Source organism: Crotalus tigris, unplaced genomic scaffold (genome assembly GCF_016545835.1).
Source record: "Crotalus tigris isolate CLP2741 ecotype Arizona unplaced genomic scaffold, ASM1654583v1 scf7180000020943.996319, whole genome shotgun sequence".
Lineage (NCBI taxonomy): Eukaryota > Metazoa > Chordata > Lepidosauria > Squamata > Viperidae > Crotalus > Crotalus tigris.
Window position 1 is genome coordinate 31,829 of NW_024098271.1, and position 18,967 is coordinate 50,795.

The 18,967-nt window shown below is 36.3% G+C and overlaps 1 protein-coding gene across 5 annotated transcripts in view; it reads right to left on the minus strand.

Moving 5' to 3' along the window:
* Positions 1-737: 737 nt before the first annotated feature.
* The window catches only part of HUNK (hormonally up-regulated Neu-associated kinase), a 60,623-nt gene continuing 42,393 nt past the window's right edge, over positions 738-18,967 (minus strand). For 2 of the 5 annotated variants that reach the window (XM_039368888.1, XM_039368889.1), the window contains exons 6-10: positions 18,617-18,746; positions 11,720-11,888; positions 7,754-7,834; positions 3,965-4,142; positions 738-3,592 (exon numbers count right to left, since the gene is read on the minus strand). In XM_039368888.1, coding sequence (XP_039224822.1) covers positions 2,928-3,592; positions 3,965-4,142; positions 7,754-7,834; positions 11,720-11,888; positions 18,617-18,746 — 1,223 coding nt within the window. In that variant the 3' untranslated portion in view covers positions 738-2,927. The remainder of the gene's footprint in view (positions 3,593-3,964; positions 4,143-7,753; positions 7,835-11,719; positions 11,889-18,616; positions 18,747-18,967) is intronic. The other 3 variants (XM_039368886.1, XM_039368887.1, XM_039368885.1) reach the window with 3 other exon arrangements.

Below are 18,967 nucleotides of genomic sequence, written 5' to 3' on the forward strand. Positions count from 1 at the left end.
CCATGAGAAAGGCTGAGCAACAAAGAATTGAGGCCTTTGAACTATGGTGCTGGAGAAGACTCCTGTGAGTCCCCTGGACTGCAAGGTGATCAAACTGGTTAGTCCTAGAGGAGATCAACCCCAACTGCTCTTTAGAAGGCCAGATCCTGAAGTTGAAACTCAAATACTTTGGCCACCTAATGAGAAGGAAGGACTCCCTGGAGAAGGGTCTAATGCTGGGAAAGATTGGGGCAATAGAAGAATGGGACGACAGAGAATGAGGTGGCTGGATGGAGTCACTGAAGCAGTAGGTGTGAGCTTAAATAGACTCCAGAAGATGGTTGAAGACAGGAAGGCCTGGAGGAACGTTGTCCATGGGGTCGCGATGAGTCGGACGCAACTTCGCAACTAACAACAACAACAAAGAGAGGACCTCATGTGACTGTGACTTGCAATTTCCTACTGCTTCTCACAAGCAAAGTTGATCGAGAAACTAGCTGGAAGTTTCAAGTCCAAGGTAGCTCAGAAGCAGCTGGGGTGGTGGGTGAGTTTTCTCTAGAGCAAGGCGGGGGGGGGGGCTGCAATGGGTGTGTGCAGGTTGGGAAGCTGTTATTGTGGTACCATCCAAGACTGTGTGGGCTGGAAGGGCTCGGTGTGGTGCTGTTCAAGTGCCTGTGAGCTAGAGGGGTGCTGCGGTGTGTGCGAGTGTGTGTACATGCTGCAGAGAGGGTGTTGAGGCAAAGCTCCTTGGGAGAAAAAGCAGAAAGAGTGACTTGCAATCTTCCCTGCTGGCTTCCTCATTAACTTTGCTTGTGGGAAACTGGCAGGGCTGTAATCATTTTGCCCAATAAAGTTGCCCAGACAGTGGTGACTATATGAGGAAAGCAAAGAATATTGGCATTTCTCTGATTTTATTATTAGCCCTACTGAACTTTTCTATATATGATGGGGAATAAAATATGTGGTTTGGACATACGGAAACTTTTTTTCTGAAATATTTCCAACCCTGGCTCTGACCAAAAGCAGTTCACTGAAGTACAGCTTGCTTTCATTCTGTTCTTTCTTGAGAACATGAAAAGCAGATTTAATTGTAATTTTAGTAAATTCAGATTTTAGGAGGAGGCAGTAGTAGCAGATGTGTTCATTGTTTTGAGTTATTTATAAAAAAAACAATAAAGGTGGAATATAAATAAATAAATAAAATCCTAGATGGCATGTGTGGACACAAAAGGTGGAAAGAAAGTGTATTCATTGAGGGAAAATATTCTAATGCTCAGAAATGTTGCCAATCAGGGACAGAACTTAAAATTTTTCTCAACTACTACTTTGTTCTTTATAGAGAATTTTCTCCATACAGACTAACATCTAATCATCGAAGTTTCCCTTTGTGACCAGTAATTATCAAAAGTTTCCCTTTGTGGCCAGTTGTGTACTCCCAAAAGGACAGGCATCATCACTTGTCAGCCATTTAAGACAGCTGATCCCAGTGACTGGGCTTGCAGCTGGATACAGTGCTACCTTACAGCTATGATAGTAATTATGGAGATCTTCCTGTACAAGGGAGTATCTTTTTACTCCTGCACACCACCACCTTTGGAATAAAAAATGAGCTGTAGTGCTTTCATCTTGATGTGCTCATCCATATGAGAACAACTTCACTCACTTAAAAGGAGCACTATGGCTCTAGATGCTTGCCCAGTCTTGAAGCTAAATAAGCCGCTTTCTCCTGGAAGCTGTTGGCCTTTCTTAACATGTCAGAAAGATCAAGTATCAGAATAAATACTTAGTTCTGATTTGTCAGATATTATCATCCCCATATTGTCATGCTCAAAGAGGGAAAGTACACATTATTAGTGATAATCTGCTGTTGTGCCAGGCTAATTTTTTTATTATGATCAACAATTCAGCCAAATATTTGCACAGAAGCCTATTTGCTTATGTTGACATTTTTTAAAACTGTGGAAAAAAAAAGAACTGCAAAATACAGAAAATATTTGCTTTTCACAAAAGTTAGCCTTTCTGGTTTATGATATTGTTGATTTTTTTTTTATACTCAACTAAATTTCCGATCATTACTTTTGTAAATGGCTAACTGATATGTTCATGGTTCACATCCTCTTAATACAGTGCAAAGTCTTCCAGCAACAATTTCAAGTATATTTAACACTGTTTTACTAAAACGGAAATTACATAGCTTTTCTATGGACAGTTTCACCAAAATAGTACAACTATACAAAAAAGATAAGCCTTTTTAAAAGTATGGCTAGTCTCATGATGAAAATAAAAACTGAAAACAGATTTCCTTATTTTAAGATGATTGTATCTCTGTTCAGTAGCATCTCTTTGAAAATCAGCCTTCTCTTTAGAAAAAATACAGATTTTAAGTGATGTAATACTTAAGATACAGTAAAAATTGCTTTTTTCCCCTATGTTTCATTCTGTGTAACTTTGTGTTTTTATTCCAAGTTCTTTTTGCTACATTTCTTTTTTCTCCTGGATGTACCTAAGAAGACAAATTTGTCTGAGAAAGAGGGGGAAAAGGTACATTTTTTTCTTCCTCTCCATGAGGTGAATAACACTGGTGTCAGAAAAGCACAAATTCAGAATCATAGCTTCAGAAGTAAAAGTAGCATTCTAGCCAATTAATATTTCAACATTTAATCATGTTGTTAACCTGGAGTGTTCTTGTTTACATATATATTTATATAGATAATATAAGAATACAGCCAAACGCTACCTATGTGAGATTATGTAGGTTTTAAAAACCACTTTACATCACTTAACATACTTATCTTTTTGTCAACTGCATGAGCAAATGCCACGATAGTTGGGCTTTTGATTATCTTATTAGATACAATGACAAACTGTACAGAAAAAAAAGTGAATGTAAGTTTCGATGGAAGGGTTTCCAAAATCAGCACTAAATAATTTGAGGTTTTTAAAATGGCTCAGCACTGGCCATTTATAGGATCTGTGATACTGAATGAAATTTGTGTGGGGCTCATTTGTTGCAACTGAGGCATTCTTGCTTCCAGAGACTTTTCTGTGGGAGATCCCACTGACTGATTCCTTTTCCTCATCATCTGTCCAATGCCCATCATGGGGAATCGGCCTCTACTTTTCACACAATTAGGGCTCCCCAAAGGATTGGAGACATTCAGCTGCGTTGGAGAGACAGCTTCCTCTTTGAAAGAGCTGCTTTTTTCATCATATGTAAATGAAAGTTGAGTGGGGTGCCCTGGACTTTTAGTGGGACTGGGAGAAGTGCCCCCAGGCTGCAAGAGGGGAGACAGTGTTCTTTCACTGGAACTTCTTCGACCAAAATTTACTGGTGAGCTAAGCATTTGATACTGATGAGATGGAGAGACTTGGTCTATCTGATCCTCTCGATCACCAGTTTCAAAAGAATGTACAATGTTCAGAATCAAAGGAGAATCCAAAGTCTGACTGCCAGGACTTGAGGGCTCTTGTTGAGGTGAATCTTGCCGTTTCCCAAGTCTTGGGGTTCTTGGAACTGGTTGCTGAATTTCAAGGTATTCCAGAGAGTAGGAGGTGACACAGCCCACCTTGCCCGTTGCTCCTTCATAGAAAGGATTCAAATTACTAGGAGAATCTATGATGTAATGCAGAAAGCATCAAATGAAAAACCACTAGGGGAGATTAGTTTTTTTTAACCCCCATCCCCTCACAGAATGCAAGCTTTAATTGAGAACTTGCTTAATAAGGGTGAGAAAAAAGCTTTATGGAAGGACTTGGGGCTGGCCAATATTAAAACCCAATTCATGAATATGAAAATATAATACCATAACAAAAATTCAATTTACAAAGTGCCACTAGTCCTTTGTGCATACTTCTGACTACCCAGTGACAAGGGTATAACTATTTTGGGACTGAGGGCACACCTAAACGTTGAACAGAGTACAAATAGTTACCCTTCAAATAGTAAAAGTCCCATAGTCTGGGAAATGCTACGACCAACACATACCTCTTTCAGGCAATCCTCCATGACTTGCTCTTCGATCACTTAGCAGAGACTTTTTGTTTTGCATCTGCGTTGTAAGGCAGGAGGAAGGCTCTTTGTATGTTGGTAGACTTTTCTCAGATTTCTTCAGAAATGGATGAGTAAGGTCACCTTTTGCTTCTTGCTCCTTGGTTTTTTTGTCCTTCAAATTTAAGGCACACATAAAAATGGTTTGTCAGAGGCACTTCAGAAGGATTAAAAAGTTTTAAAAGCAACATCTAGAGTTCAAAAAGTTACTTATCAATGGCGATAAATATATCATGTCTGTAGCTTTCTTGATCACATCAAAATGATGTTAAGAACCTTTCAAAGCCTCAGTTAGAAAGAATATTTTTCATTTGCAGGAACTGACTACATTTATTTATTTTAAAACATGTTAAAGTTATCTAAATATTTCTAAATAGCCCACAACAAATGAGAGTGGCAAAATTTACAAAAACAAAAATAAAACTAGAACTAATTAGAACCGCAAGTACAGTACTTATTCAAGATCCTCTTAAAATTGTCTTTTAGATTTATTTTTCAAAAACTCACTTTTGTCCATTATTTTGGTCATTTAACTTTTACTATACTAATGGTACGATTTAATGCAGTGTTTCGTATTCATATGAAAAATATAGAAATTGAATTGTTTTTTAAAAATAAATATATATAGTGTTTGATTTTAGAAATTTTTATTTGAATATGCATTGTGGGAAAGCTTTTCTTGGTTTTGCTCATGAATTGTCCTTAGTAAAACAAAATTATAAACAAAAACAATTTTTATGGACCTCTTTCAGATTTTCCCCTTTTTCAAGTTTGCCAAGAAAATATGTTTGCCACATTTCTAAGTGATCTGGGCCAATTTCCTGCTCATGCAGAAATCTACTAAGCCAGCCTAGAGACATGGTTTTGCAACCTGTTGGCAAAATTCCAGCGGAGGAAGTCTACTCTAGATCTAAGTAGATTGTTCTCCCACTTAATAGCTTTAATCATCAGGAAATTCTCCCTATATTTAAGCCTTTTCATATCAATAATTTGGTCCCTATCCTAACTTTTTTTTCTTTTGCTTTTTGGTACTGTCCACTCTAATGGCAGAAAGTGAAGAGGAACTAAAGAGCCTCTTGATGCGGGTGAAGGAGAGTGCAAAAGTAGGCTTGAAACTCAACATTAAGAAAACTAAGATCATGGCATCTGGCCCTCTCAATTCCTGGCAAATAGATAGCGAAGAAATGGAAATAGTGACAGATTTTATTTTCCTGGGTTCCAAGATCACTACAGATGGGGACTGCAGCCAAGAAATTAAAAGACGCTTGCTCCTGGGGAGAAAAGCTATGGCAAATCTAGACAGCATACTAAAAAGCAGAGACATCACCCTGCCACAAAAAGTACGTATAGTCAAGGCCATGGTTTTCCCAGTTGCAATGTATGGCTGTGAAAGTTGGACCACAAGAAAGGCTGAGCACAAAAGAATTGAGGCCTTTGAACTATGGTGTTGGAGAAGACTCCTGCGAGTCCCTGGACTGCAAGGCGATCAAACCGGTCAGTCCTAGAGGAGATCAACCCCGACTGCTCTTTAGAAGGCCAGATCCTGAAGTTGAAACTCAAGTACTTTGGCCACCTAATGAGAAGGAAGGACTCACTGGAGAAGAGCCTAATGCTGGAAAAGATTGAGGGCAATAGAAGAATGGGACAACAGAGAATGAGGTGGCTGGATGGAGTCACTGAAGCAGTAGGCGTGAGCTTAAATGGACTCCAGAAGATGGTCAAGGACAGGAAGGCCTGGAGGAACGTTGTCCATGGGGTTGCGATGGGTCGGACACGACTTTGCAACTAACAACAACATCCTACCTTTAGTTTCAATATAGATTCATTACTTCGTGCATGTGATATACTCTTTTAAATATTTGTAGACTGCTATTATGTCTTTCTTGGGTTTTTTTTTAACAACCTGCACATGCACATATGAGAAGTATTTCTCAACAAGCAGAGTATTTTGAATGGGAAGTGGCTGTCCAAATAATTTGGTGCCAAACACAGACTGTTAAAAGCAGACAATACTGCTCTGAACTGGTTGAACCAGTGCAGCTGCTATTGCAATGGAGTCACATGGTCCCATTATTGAGGAGTTGCTACTTTCTAGAAAAACTTATTTTCAAAAACTTTTGAAAAGCTGCCCTGCAGAGAACAGGTTTCAAAAATAATATTGAAAGTAGTAAATAGACCTTCGACAGTATTATTAACAGTATTTTACATTGCACCTTTCAATAGCATTGCTTAAGAGAGGGCTGTAAAGCACTATGAAGCAGTATATACTGTAAGTCTACTTGCTACTGCATACTTATAATCTTTATCTAATCCATCCTCATGATCAATTTGTGATATGAGTCGATTTCTTTCACATATGGAAAAGAAAGATAATGGCTCACCCAGGAAGCCCTTTAAGTTAAGCCAGTGAGGACTACTGAAAAGGGTTTCCCTTTGCATTTTCTGCAGTTTTTGGTTTTATGGCAAGGTACTGCAGAACTCTACATGATGTCTGCCTCCATCTCCATGGTAATACACAGATGCACTTTCAAGCATCTCTTATGTTCAGAATAGCTGTTCACAAATCACAACAGGGTGTCTATAAATGCAAGTTAAAAGGACATTTTGTGTGTAATGGTTGAAGAATACTTTTCAAAATAAATGGAAGAACCTTAGGACCCTAAAAGCCTCTAGTTAGTACGCACTAATAACAAAATTGGCACTGAAGTAGGATATGACATACAACGAAAACTTTTTTTCAAGAACAAGGATTCAAACCTTTTATGACCAAAATACTTTTTTATTTTGTTATGTTGTTCTATTAATTGTAATTTTTTTCAATACCTAGGGGCTGTGCTGTTATTTTTTGTTCTGTTTTATGGCAAGGACAATTACGTGCAGAAAAAGGTAAAGCAACAATGTCTAATTGCCTGAGTATTTAAAACAATTTTGGCAACTTCGCCATATTATTAGGTCTATTGCAGCAATCTGAAATTTATTCTCTCTGCAAGTGCTGGGAGCTGCATTTTAATGGCAATAGTCAGATTGAGGTAGGAGAGAGAGCTAGGAAAAGAAGGGCAGATTCTACTAAATTCCTCTCCTCAGGAAAAATGAAGCAGAAAGAGAAGTGCACTTCTGGACTGTTGCCAGAGAGAAACTATGTTTATTTCTAATCTATACAGAAGCTTAGACTAACTTTTAAGTGGCAATATCATATTTTAAAAATATATTTTATCAATGTAGGGCTGCTTTTTACTTGCATCAATATAATTCAAAATTACACACAAATATTTAAAAAGCTGACTACTTACTCATTATTTCCCAATGTTTTTTTCATCAGTTGTCACTTTATTGCCCTCTAACATTGCGTGTCACTGAATTGTTATTGGACTATTTTGGAATAAATGTCCTCCCTCCCATTAGTTTTCCCCTTTAAAATTATTTTATGCCTTGTAAATCTTGATAACCACTATTCCGCATACAATGAAAGAAGTGGCTAAAGATATAGTGGATATAGATGATTGATATTACATGATATGATATTTTTTGGAGCAAAACATTTTATAAATCTCATTCATTCAACCTTTATGGCTATCAATTAAAAACAACTTTTACAAAGTCACTAAACATCTGGGAATGGATTTATTTTTGTTTTCTTTGTTAAATCAAAAGTCTGTTGGTTTACAGTAATAACCAGAGGGAAGTCCAAATACTATCTGGCTCCAAATGACTAAGTAAAAGATTTACCTCATAGGAATCCTTATTGGATTTGTATTTTTCTAACCGACAAAACTGGTTAGTGCACATATTATCAGAAGCTTCAGTTTTCTAGAAAGATGAAAATAGGATATAACTTTAGGAAAGATATATTTACACATTTAATATGTATTACTTTCATTCTATGCATCACTTTGTTAAATTAGCTCAACAAATACTGGCTTTTTTTAAATTCAGAAATTGCTACAAATCAATAACTAAATATATTATATTACTAAATATATTATTAATTATTAAATATAGTACTATATAATAATATATATTATTATATTACTATATGAGTTAACACATAACATTTATTATTTTCCCATTCATATAAACTAGACAATGCAATTAAGCTGGAAAGCAAGTACAGCATAGCATTTCAAAAACTGAGTTCGGACAATTCCTTTAATATTTAAATTAAAAAGCCTCAAAATCATCCCAATATGATTAACGGGAATTATTCCCAAGGGCAGAGAGGTTATAACAAATTTCCTTATTAATGGTCTCACATCTCATGTATCACAAAAATAAATCTAATAAATCAAAAACCAATTCAAAGGCCAAGAAGTTGGCAGTATTTCTCCAACTAATTGACTAGACCAAAGCTTCCCAACCTTTTGGGCACCAGGGACCGGTTACGTGGAGAGAGGTTTTTCCACAGTCCGGAGGGGGCATGGTTTTGCGTGCTGCCTGTGGATGGGGCTTTCCTTGTTTGTGCAGAGTGGTTGCTGGCATGCTGCAGCCTGGTACTGGTCCATGGACTGGGGATTGGGGACCCTTGGACTAGACAAGTCTTTTAGCCATTTTTGATAGACTAAAAAGATATGCCCCATTATTACAAAAAAAAAAACCCTACAAAATCTGAATCACATATTTTGTTTTTTTAAAGTGCTTGGTTCAGGTACTTAATATAATGTGATATATATTATTATATTAGAGAAAATCTTTGTGATTGCTAAGCAAAGACATCACATAATCATATAACAGCACATAATCACATAACAGCACATAATCAATCAATCATATACTAATAAGATATTCGGTGTAACAGAGACATCATTTTTTGTAATACAGAGACATATCATTTAAGAATCAAATACTGATTTATTGCAATGGAAATTTATTCAAATGTAAGATATACAGTACAGTGATTTTATGTTATAGGAAAATAGCCCTAAAAGATAAGTACTATTCCTTCTAACACTGAAGTCAAATGATGACTTCTAACAGAAATAAAAGCAAATGATAGTAGGGATTGTACATGACAGGATTTATTTATCTATTTTCATCAATGATAATAGTAATAATAAACTCAAGGATTAAAACGACACATTGACTAGAGCAGCGGTTCTCAACCTTTTAAATGCCGTGACCCCCAACCGGTCATAAGTCGAGGACTACTCAACCGGTCGTAAGTCGAGGACTACTCAACTGGTGCAGCACCGTTTGCAGAATGGGACTTTTGGCGGGCTCAGCAGGGCAGAGACAGCCTGGACAATTCCTATTGGCTTTTGAAAGCCAATAGAATTAGACTCTATTCAAGAGAGTCTATACTATTGGCTTTCAAAAGCCAATAGAATAAAAGGGAGTAGCACAGCTAAGGAAAAGGGGGGAAAAATGGCATACTGTGTTGTTTGGCGACCCCCGTGAAATGGTTGTTCGACCCCAAATGGGGTCCCGACCCACAGGTTGAGAACCACTGGACTAGAGAAATAAATATGAAAAGAGAAGCAGAAAAGGGAGAAGAATTGGGCTGAAATATCCTGGAAGAGATCAAGTCAGAAAGCATTTGCAGTAGACATGATAGTGATGTGCTGCAATATGCTGCAAGGAAAATTCCATCTACTGCACTTGAGTTTTTAACACAATAAATCAAATATTTCTCACACTATGGAATTTCCCCAATAATCGTACAGAAAGGGAATGGAAAGAATGGAACAGACACTGTACTTGTACTGGAGGGCAAATAAAAAAAGATTTGTTGCGTGAGGTCAGAGGTGAGAATTGTTTTGTTTAAATGGATTAGACTAAGGAAGCAAGGGCAAGCATCAGCCATGAATTGCTCTATGTTTCTTATTTTTTTCTTTTTTTGTTTGTATTTTTATTTTATTAAAAAAGTTAATACAAAACTCCAAAAATTAAAAAAACAAAGAAAAGACACAAAAAACCAAGACATTTAAAAAGTGCATTATAAAAACTAACACATATACACATATTACCCCTAGTATTTAATACATTAGTACAATATTAATTCCCCGCCCCTTTGTGAAACTGTCTCAAAAATTTTTTAAACTACTAAATCTATTTGCAAATTATTGATGTCATCTATATACTGTACCAATGACCAAATAGTAACAAGAAGAACAATAAGCAATCAGAACCATAATAATGTTTCTTATTTTTCAATGCCATTTAAAAATAGTATGTTAAAAAAAAATCAATAGGCTGGTCCAGCCTTTTCCAAGAATGGGTCCCATTGTTTTACCGCTTCTATTAAAACAAAATTGCAGATTTTGTTTCTGCTTACTGAAGATGAAGATTACAGGTAGTTCTCAACTTACAGCAGTCCATTTAGTGACTGTTCGAAGTTGCAACAGCACTGAAAAAGTGAGTTTTTCACTTACAATTGTTGCAGCAGCCCCATGATCACAAGATCAAAATTCAGACGCTTGGCAACTGACTCATATTTATGACAGTGTCCTTGTGCCCAGCAAAGTCAATGGGGAAGCCAGATTCACTTAACAACCGTGTTACTAACTTAATAATTGCAGCGATTCCCTTAACAATTGTGACAAGAAAGGACATAAAATGGAAGAAAATTCATTAAACATGTCTCATTTAGCAACAAAAGGTTTGGGCTCCATTGTGGTCGTTAAGTCGAGGACTACTTGTATAAACCCATACAGTACATAGCTATGTGGATATAAAAAGCACTAAACTCAGGCATATCTCCAAATAAATCACCCCAAGACTGGGCTTTGAAAAAAAAGTTTATTCTGATTTATTTTTAATTCAGACGTTTGTATAGTGTTTGAAAAATATGAATATTCTTTTCTCATATAGAAGATTTATCTCACATCTTCTAAAGACACCTAAGTCATTGCTAGACAAATTAATAATTACATTAAAATAAACAGAATTTCCAAAGAAACACATTTAGGATTGTGCAAAATTTGTTTTTAAGAAAATTTATTAAAATTATAGACAGCAATGCTGTTCCCCTAACTTTTTTTGTATTACATAATTAAATTATTTTCAGTTCCAAAGTCACAAAAAGCATGGCATACAGAGAAAAAATATCTATGTTCCTCACAATCTAATAAGTTATTAATTGATTCATCGTGCTGCTCAAATCTATTTATTTCCTGACTGGATTAAATTGTTTGAAAATATACATGTGATAAGCAGGTAGAATCAAAGTAGCTCTATTTCAACTGAAGTCTACCAGTTTACCCCAACAGACTACAGCTTCACTGGATCCTGCTATAGCTTCACTGTTCCCTGTAACTTGAAAAAACAAACTAACCCTTTCTAAGGTAAATTTCTTTGTCATAATAAAGAACAAAAAAATGTTGGCATAGTGGAATAGACCCGTGGAAAAAGGCTTTTACGTACAGAGAAAGCTTTCACTAGAGGCTTCGAAACAAAAGTAGTTTTTGCCCAAGGATATTCTTAATTATTCAAATTAGCTATGTTTTTTCCTCCCAGATATTCCATTCCATTCCCTAATTTTCCTTACAAGAGATGCTCAGCAATCTGTGATCAGTGGAAATGTCCAGTTTTAAAGGCTGTTCCCTTAAAGTTCTTTATATTTTGAGGTGGTTCAGATTTTTCTCCCGCAGTTGTAGCATTTCCCATGCATATTGTACTTATTTCTTAATATCTCCAATTTTGTTCCTGTCATTCTATTCAACTTTGTAGTATTCAACAATCATCCAAAATTATACTTACTTTTGTGCCTGTTGTATAGCGCTCTAGCTTCTTATTAAGAAGGATGTAGATGGCAAGCATGTGGCAAGCTCTGTTTGAAAGAATAGTGTTGATCACATCACTATTCTTATAGCCAAGCTTTTCTGTCATGTACAGCAGCACGCTTTGGCTTACGTCTTCTAGATGAATTCTGCAAAAAAGATTAACAATAATGTAGGTAGTCCTCAACTTACAATCGGTCACTTAACAACCGTTTGAAGTTATGGCAGATCCCTCAAAAGCTACTTATGACCTAGTCCTGAAGGTATGGCTGCTGCAGTCCCCATGTTCATTCATCCACAGGGACACTGCAGTGCCCCTGCTTATCTTCCTCTTTCCCCTCCTGGTCCCTGCAAGCATTTTCCTCTCCCAATTACTTCCCACTGGCCTTATCCCTCTGCACATGGCCACAAGATAAAGCAATTCATTCCAGCACTCTGGAAAGCCTCAAAGCTTTTCAAAAGGTGAGGAGGAGGGTATTTGGCCTGTTGGGGTGGGAATCAGGCTTAAGCTTGGGGGAACCCATTGGCAGTGGGGAAAGGCCTGTGAGGATCCAAGGGGCAGGAAGCAGAAGAAACGCAGACCTGGGCCTGTTCTAGGACTCCACCCGAGGCACCCCATGCTCTATTTAATAAACTGCACATTTCTTTAACAATTCACTGGGAAGAGCAGGGTAGTGGGATCGTTAAGTGAAATGCTTCACTTAACAGCCATTGTGAAATGCAGCCATTGCGGTCCTATCTCGAGGACAAGCTGTAGGCTATCTTCAAGTTTCTCAGGAGAAAGATGGCAATCCTAAAGGCTACAGCATTCTTGAAAATCACCATGTTAATTAACATGATTAAAAGATCTAATCAAGCTGATAATTTTGTTCAGACTATGTTAAAAGAGAAATCTACAAATTGTTAAATTTTCCTCTGAAAAATTGATAACTGGATGCTCTCCCTTGATTCAAACAACATGTGTAGGAATGAAGGGAGACCCATCTGAGGATTTAAAGGCACTGGTAATGGAAGCCGGCTTGGCATAAAAAGAAAGCTAGAGTTAGATTTAAAAATGGGATTTTCTTTCTCCTTTTTCTTTCTTTTGTTGACTGATGATAGAATAGCTTAAAATCTTATTTAATGAGCTAAGAAGATTTTTAAAGATATTGATTGATTTAATATTTAGGACTTAGATTTATAAAGCCATTAGATTATAGTTTTGAATTGTAATATGGATTTGTGTACTAGGATGAGAAATTTAGAATATATTTGTGAAATAAAGTAAGAATGTAATTATCCAAACAATATGTGTATTTTAGATACAATAACTATTTTGTAATGAAATTAGGAAAACTTGGGTTACATGAAGTTTAAATATTATGGTTACTAAAGGCTAAATTGGAACATGGTAATTGAAGTTAGGTAAAACTTAAAAACAGGACTTGGATATGTATAAGTAAAATTATATTGACAAATGTATTGACTGATTGAGCTATTAACTAGAAATGTATTAACCTGAATTTGATACAATAATTAAGGGAAATAGAGAGGAAACTTTTAATGATGAAACCTGAGATATGTACGAAAGATTTTGTTACTGGACTATTGATTACCCAATCACCGCGCTGCTTCCTAATTACTTGGATGTAAAATTGAAAAATTAATAAAACTTGTTATAAAAAATATGTTTTTAAAGAAGAAATTTGTAACTTAAAATGTATCTATGTGGTAGATATGCACAATCCAGTTTATGGAGATTTTTCCACATTTTAAAAGAATCATTTATTTAGCTACTTGGAAGGGAAAGGGACCATTAATTATGTACTTCTGTACATTTTCAAAAAAACATTGACTGGTTGATTGACTGAAACACTGATTGACCATTAATCATGTATATAACTTCCACTTCTATTGTAGAATTTTGAGTTTACAGTTTTTCAGACTCCATGCATGGTCCATGGTCAGAATGTAGATGTATAAAAAAGGGTCTTCTCCACAAGTGTGCCTTCTATTACAGGATGGTGAAATAAAAGCCAATGGGCACAGCCTTGCTCTCCACCCCAAGAAACTCTTTATTATTTAAAAACAGTAGTTAATTGTGTGACAGGGAATGGAACAATTGATTAAATGGCCTTCTAAAATTTGGTGTCTTCTAGATATGGACTGACATTCCCCTAAATTTCTTACCATCTGTCTAGGACAGGACTTTTCAACCTTTTCACCCATTGTACCACTTTTAGGATATGGCAATATCCAAGTACCACCAGTCGCCTAGCAAGGTGTCAAAAACTTGATGACCCAAAAAAAAAAAAAAAAAGGAAAAAAGTGATGAAATACAGGCAGTCCTTGACTTACAACAGTTCACTTAGTAACTGTTCAAAGTTACAATGGCACTCAAAAAATGCCCCCAAGCCACAGCCGAGCAAGACATCTGCCTGCCCATCTGGTGGTGCTCTTCCTCCTGTCCGAGGTTTTCATTGTTGTGAGCATTTCTGTTGAGGATTGGCAGTGGGGGTGGGGTGTGGGGGTGTTTGGTTTTTATTCCCCCGTCTGCTGGGTGGTTGCAGCAGGTTTTGGCCACTTCACATGACCCGGGACACTGTGACCGTCATAAATATAAATCAGTTGCCAACATCTGAATGTAAATCACAAGACCTTGGAGATGCTGCAACATTCCAGCTGATCAGTGCTTCTTCTGGGCTCAGCGGAAGCACTAGGATCAGCGCCGAGCTCCAGCTGGAGCCTGGTGCTGATGCTGGCGCTTCTGCTGAGCCTTGACAGCCCTGCAGCTGCAGCCATCTCTCGCTCAGGCTTGTGCAGTGCTGCCACCAGTTCAGCTCATTCCCCTCCCCCACCACCACCGCTTTTCTGGGATGGTCGCATACCACCTGCCAGGTGCCAATGTACCACATGTGGTACCCGTACCATTGGTTGAAAAGCCCTGGTCTAGGAATTCTAGAATTGCTAGTTCAAAGAGTACTGTTTGTGAAAGGCTAGAACAGAACTTTGGCTATAGGAATAGTTGCAAATGAATGCAATAAAACTTTTAAAACAAAGAGCCCTTCAAAATATCAACATTAACTTCATCCAATTAAGAAGTTTTCAATTCACTGAGCATCACCACCCAGTGCCGGGCTCTTAAAACTGCTTATTTTCTGCTCCAGATTATTTTGGCAACATTATTCCCAATAAGTAGTAGACAAGCTGCATGTGACTTCTATATAAATATATTCAAAGCAACCCAATTAAGATGAATATTTTTTTCAAGTTTTAAATCTGAGTGACAATTCAGTGGCAAGAAATTAAGAACTTTTTAAATTCTATTAAAATTAAGCAAATTAGAAGTGCTTGACTTTGGCTGAATCAAGGACTACATGTGTAAATTCTGATTACAAAAGATTTCTCATTCTTATTACTTCTGTTCCAAGTTATACAGATGTTGATGAAAAATGTCCATTGTCATGGCTACATGTCTGTATTTTATTGCCTTTAAAAAAAGGTTATTGTTTTTTGAAGCATATAACTAAAGATCAATAATTATTTTATGTTCTTAGTAATAACAATTTATAAAAAATTATATGTAATTTATTCATAAAAATGCCATTATACTTTCTCTGTACTGATTTAAATTATTAGCAAAACTAGTAAAATTCCCCAAGCAGTAATTTACATTGTATTTATGCTTTGTTTTCTGCCAGAAATAATATCCAAGGTGGCTATAAAAATAAAAGATAATTGAAAGCACAAGTAAATATAATTAAATATAATTTAAAACTGATAGCATCTATCTAGACTCAGGTGAAAAGGCTGCTTAATTAAGGGAAAAAAATCCAACATCTTCTTTATGGTAGAGATTTCCAAAGCCTGCAAACAACCACCATGAAGTTTTCCATAATCTCAATGAATCTGTTCCTGATGCTGGCCAAATTAAAAACAAGATGGCTGCTATAAGAGTCAATATAATTGTCACGTAGCCTGATGCTAAGCTATATGTGGTTGATAGCACTTTAAATTGTATACAGAATCAAATTCATAGATATTAACAAGAGAGGTCACTTGCTCACTGTAACTAACCATTGTCAACATTCTGGCTGAGGCACCTGAATTAACAGAACTCCAATCACTTTTCAAATCTTCACATAAAGAATGTTACGTTAGTGCAAAGAGGAACGAACTGAAGTATGGGTTCCAATCACCACATTTGCTTAATGACTGCTGCACAACAATGTGGTAAAATCAGGCCAGTCATGTGATGACCCACTTAACAACTGGCACGACTTACAACCATAATTCCGGGCTCAATTACAATAGTAAGTTGAGAACTACCTATACATATTACAACACTTGCCCCCCCCCCTTCAAAAAGGGTACTGAAAACTAATTGGAAATTATCCATTGTAGGATTCAAAGAACTTTTTTTTATTAAAGCAAGTTTTCCTTATTGCTTCTTTTAGACATGAAGAATCAAACTTTATTAAAAGTGACAGGTTTCACAACTTCAACAATCTTCCCCATATCCTAAGGTTCCACAGTACGGGTCTTCAAACTTGGCCCTTTTATGACTTGTGGACTTCAACTCCCAGAAATCCTCAGCCAGGCACGCTGGTTGAGGAATTCTGGGAGTTGAAGTCCACAAATCATAACAAGGCCAAGTTTGAAGACCCCTGTTCTACAGAATGAAAAACATCAGCAAGAGTAGTACATTTGATATTAAATTCCAAAGAAATAGACCAAAGATCATAGTAAAAGATTGACTGTTTCAATCTTCCTGAAAATTAATTCTTAATTTGTTCAGATTTGGGATCAAATTAAACAAATATTTGCATTTTTAAAAATGTAAACAGCTGATAATTATAGAAATTACAGCAGGTAAAAACAGGAAGAATATTCATTTCTTCCCTGCTTGCCAATGTCGTGCAAATTAATTGTTCTGTCCTATTATTTGTATTGGAAGAAATGAAAATTTACACTTGCATGCTCAACCATTACCCTTAGATATTGATTTCTGAAGAAAAGGGGGAGTTTTTATAATCATGAAGTTATTAGAATGCATTATAAGTATTTGGCTGGCTCTTTTGTACTGGAAATAAGAGTTTTAGATTACAATCCTACACATTTTTTATGGGACTAAGCATTTTCCTATTTAACTATATTTATTTCTGAGTAAGCCTTTATATAACTTTATATATCGGTAATTGTAGTGTTGGTTTGATTGGGCCCATTTTTTCTTGTATTCAGTAAATTGACAGTTTTACAGTATAACTTATCCAGCTCAGAAATTCTACCTGCAATTATAAAACTCCCTTTCATTAGAGATTACCTAGCACTTACAGTGACTCATCAGTTTCAGTTTAAAATCTAGTTAGACAAACGTTTAGATTTTACTAAGCCCCCAGTTATGTTTCAGGGTTTTATTTTGTTTCACTTTATTGCTTTTGTGGCTGCTACTGTATTCTATGATTGGTTTGAATAAAAAGCTTTTAAAAAGCTTCTTAAAAATATCATTGAATCATAATTCTCAGCAGTGCTTTTTTTCTAAAAAAAAAAAAAACAAACAAAAAAAAAAAAAACAAAGGTGCCGGAGCTTACACACATCATACAACCTGCCTTGTCTACGCTACAAGGTTCCATCCCAAAAAGGTGCTGGAACTCCGTTCTGAGCGTTCTATGAGAAAAAAAGCCCTGATTCTCAGAATCAATTCACATGTATGACTTCATAAAATGTGACTTTGATGACAAATTATGCCCATTCAATGCCCTACCTGAAACACTGCAATTTTTCTAACTGGATGTGATTTTTAAAATGCATGTATGATCCATCTGTGTAACATTCCAAGCAAGTTTCTAACTTTTTCCACCTCCAAGAGATAAAGAGTTTTTGCATAAAAAAATGTGTAATATCTTCAGTGCTTTAGAGATTTGGTAGGGGAACAGTAATGGTTGGATAGCGATTTATTTCGTTTTCTGCCACGCAAATCATTTGTTTTTTCTTGCAATTCATTTACTGTAGTATATTTTCTTCATTCTTGCAGCCTAGCAGCAGCCAGGCAGCAGAATATAAATGTAATGTTTGTATCCATCATATAAAATCTAAACTAGATGTTTAGAAAGGAACCAGCCTCCCTGCTGTATTAATATCCAGCCATGTGTTACATAATCGTCATTACCATAGTAACTAGCATTTCACAACTATTAAGGCTTTTTATCCTTAAAAAAACCCCTTTTATTTAGGTTGGGAAGGCTGAACTTCCACAGCAAAGCTGTGAAAAACCAATGTGGCAAGCCTCAAGATCCATCAGTGCTTTTGGAACTAATCTGAGCAATCCTAAAACAGAACACAGAATGTCCATTGCGCCATACTTTGTCCACCTAAGGAACCTGTGAAGACTGAGCAGAATGAAACTCAAGACTAGGAAGCAGCAAAGCAGTCAAGTTAAGGAGAGCGGAGAACTTGAGAAGTCTCCAGGTCAAATCTCCCTGAAGTTATCAACCCAGAAGATTATCTAACTAAGGAATTATGCTCTCTGCATTAAGACTTTTTTTCTCTTAAATGCTGAGATAATAGTAGCGACAGAGCATTTTAATTACTAGAACAATTTGGTATAAAGAATGGAAAAATTTATTATTTTGTAACTTTGTTCTTCTTTACCACTATGATTCTCCCCTTCCCCCATGCACGAGAATTTTCAAACTTGTAAATACCAAAGGAATTAAGAAGTGAGTGCAGAGAATGTGGTTATCATGAGGTCTTATGCCACTTCTGGATTGTTGCAGAGAAATTAAGAAAGAAACACAACCTCCAATCCAGTTTTCTGATCAGAGGCACCTCAATGTCTTTGGTGGAATTTTATCATGCTGGCAGAATACCTAGCACATTTCATTTTTTGTGCATTACCTGTTTGGATATGTGACATTATTCAGTGCTTTCCCATTCTCACTAAGCCAACGATTTGCTAATGCTTGTTGGATGTTTGGTCTCTTTGCAGGATCTGGTTCTAGTAGAATTTTTAAGAAGTTTACAGCTGCTGCAAAGACATTGAAAACAAAGGGAGGGGGAGGAAGTGTTATTTACTTTGTGGCTATATTTATTCTTTTGAAGTCAAATAAGTTATTAAGGTATTTTAGAATTACAGTTTTTATCTCAAAATCTGAAATACAATATCCTTGCTGCATTTACACATTGCTTTTATACATTAAAAGAGTAAGTTGGTAAGCTAAGGAAGTCCCTTATACAGTAGTGAAAAAG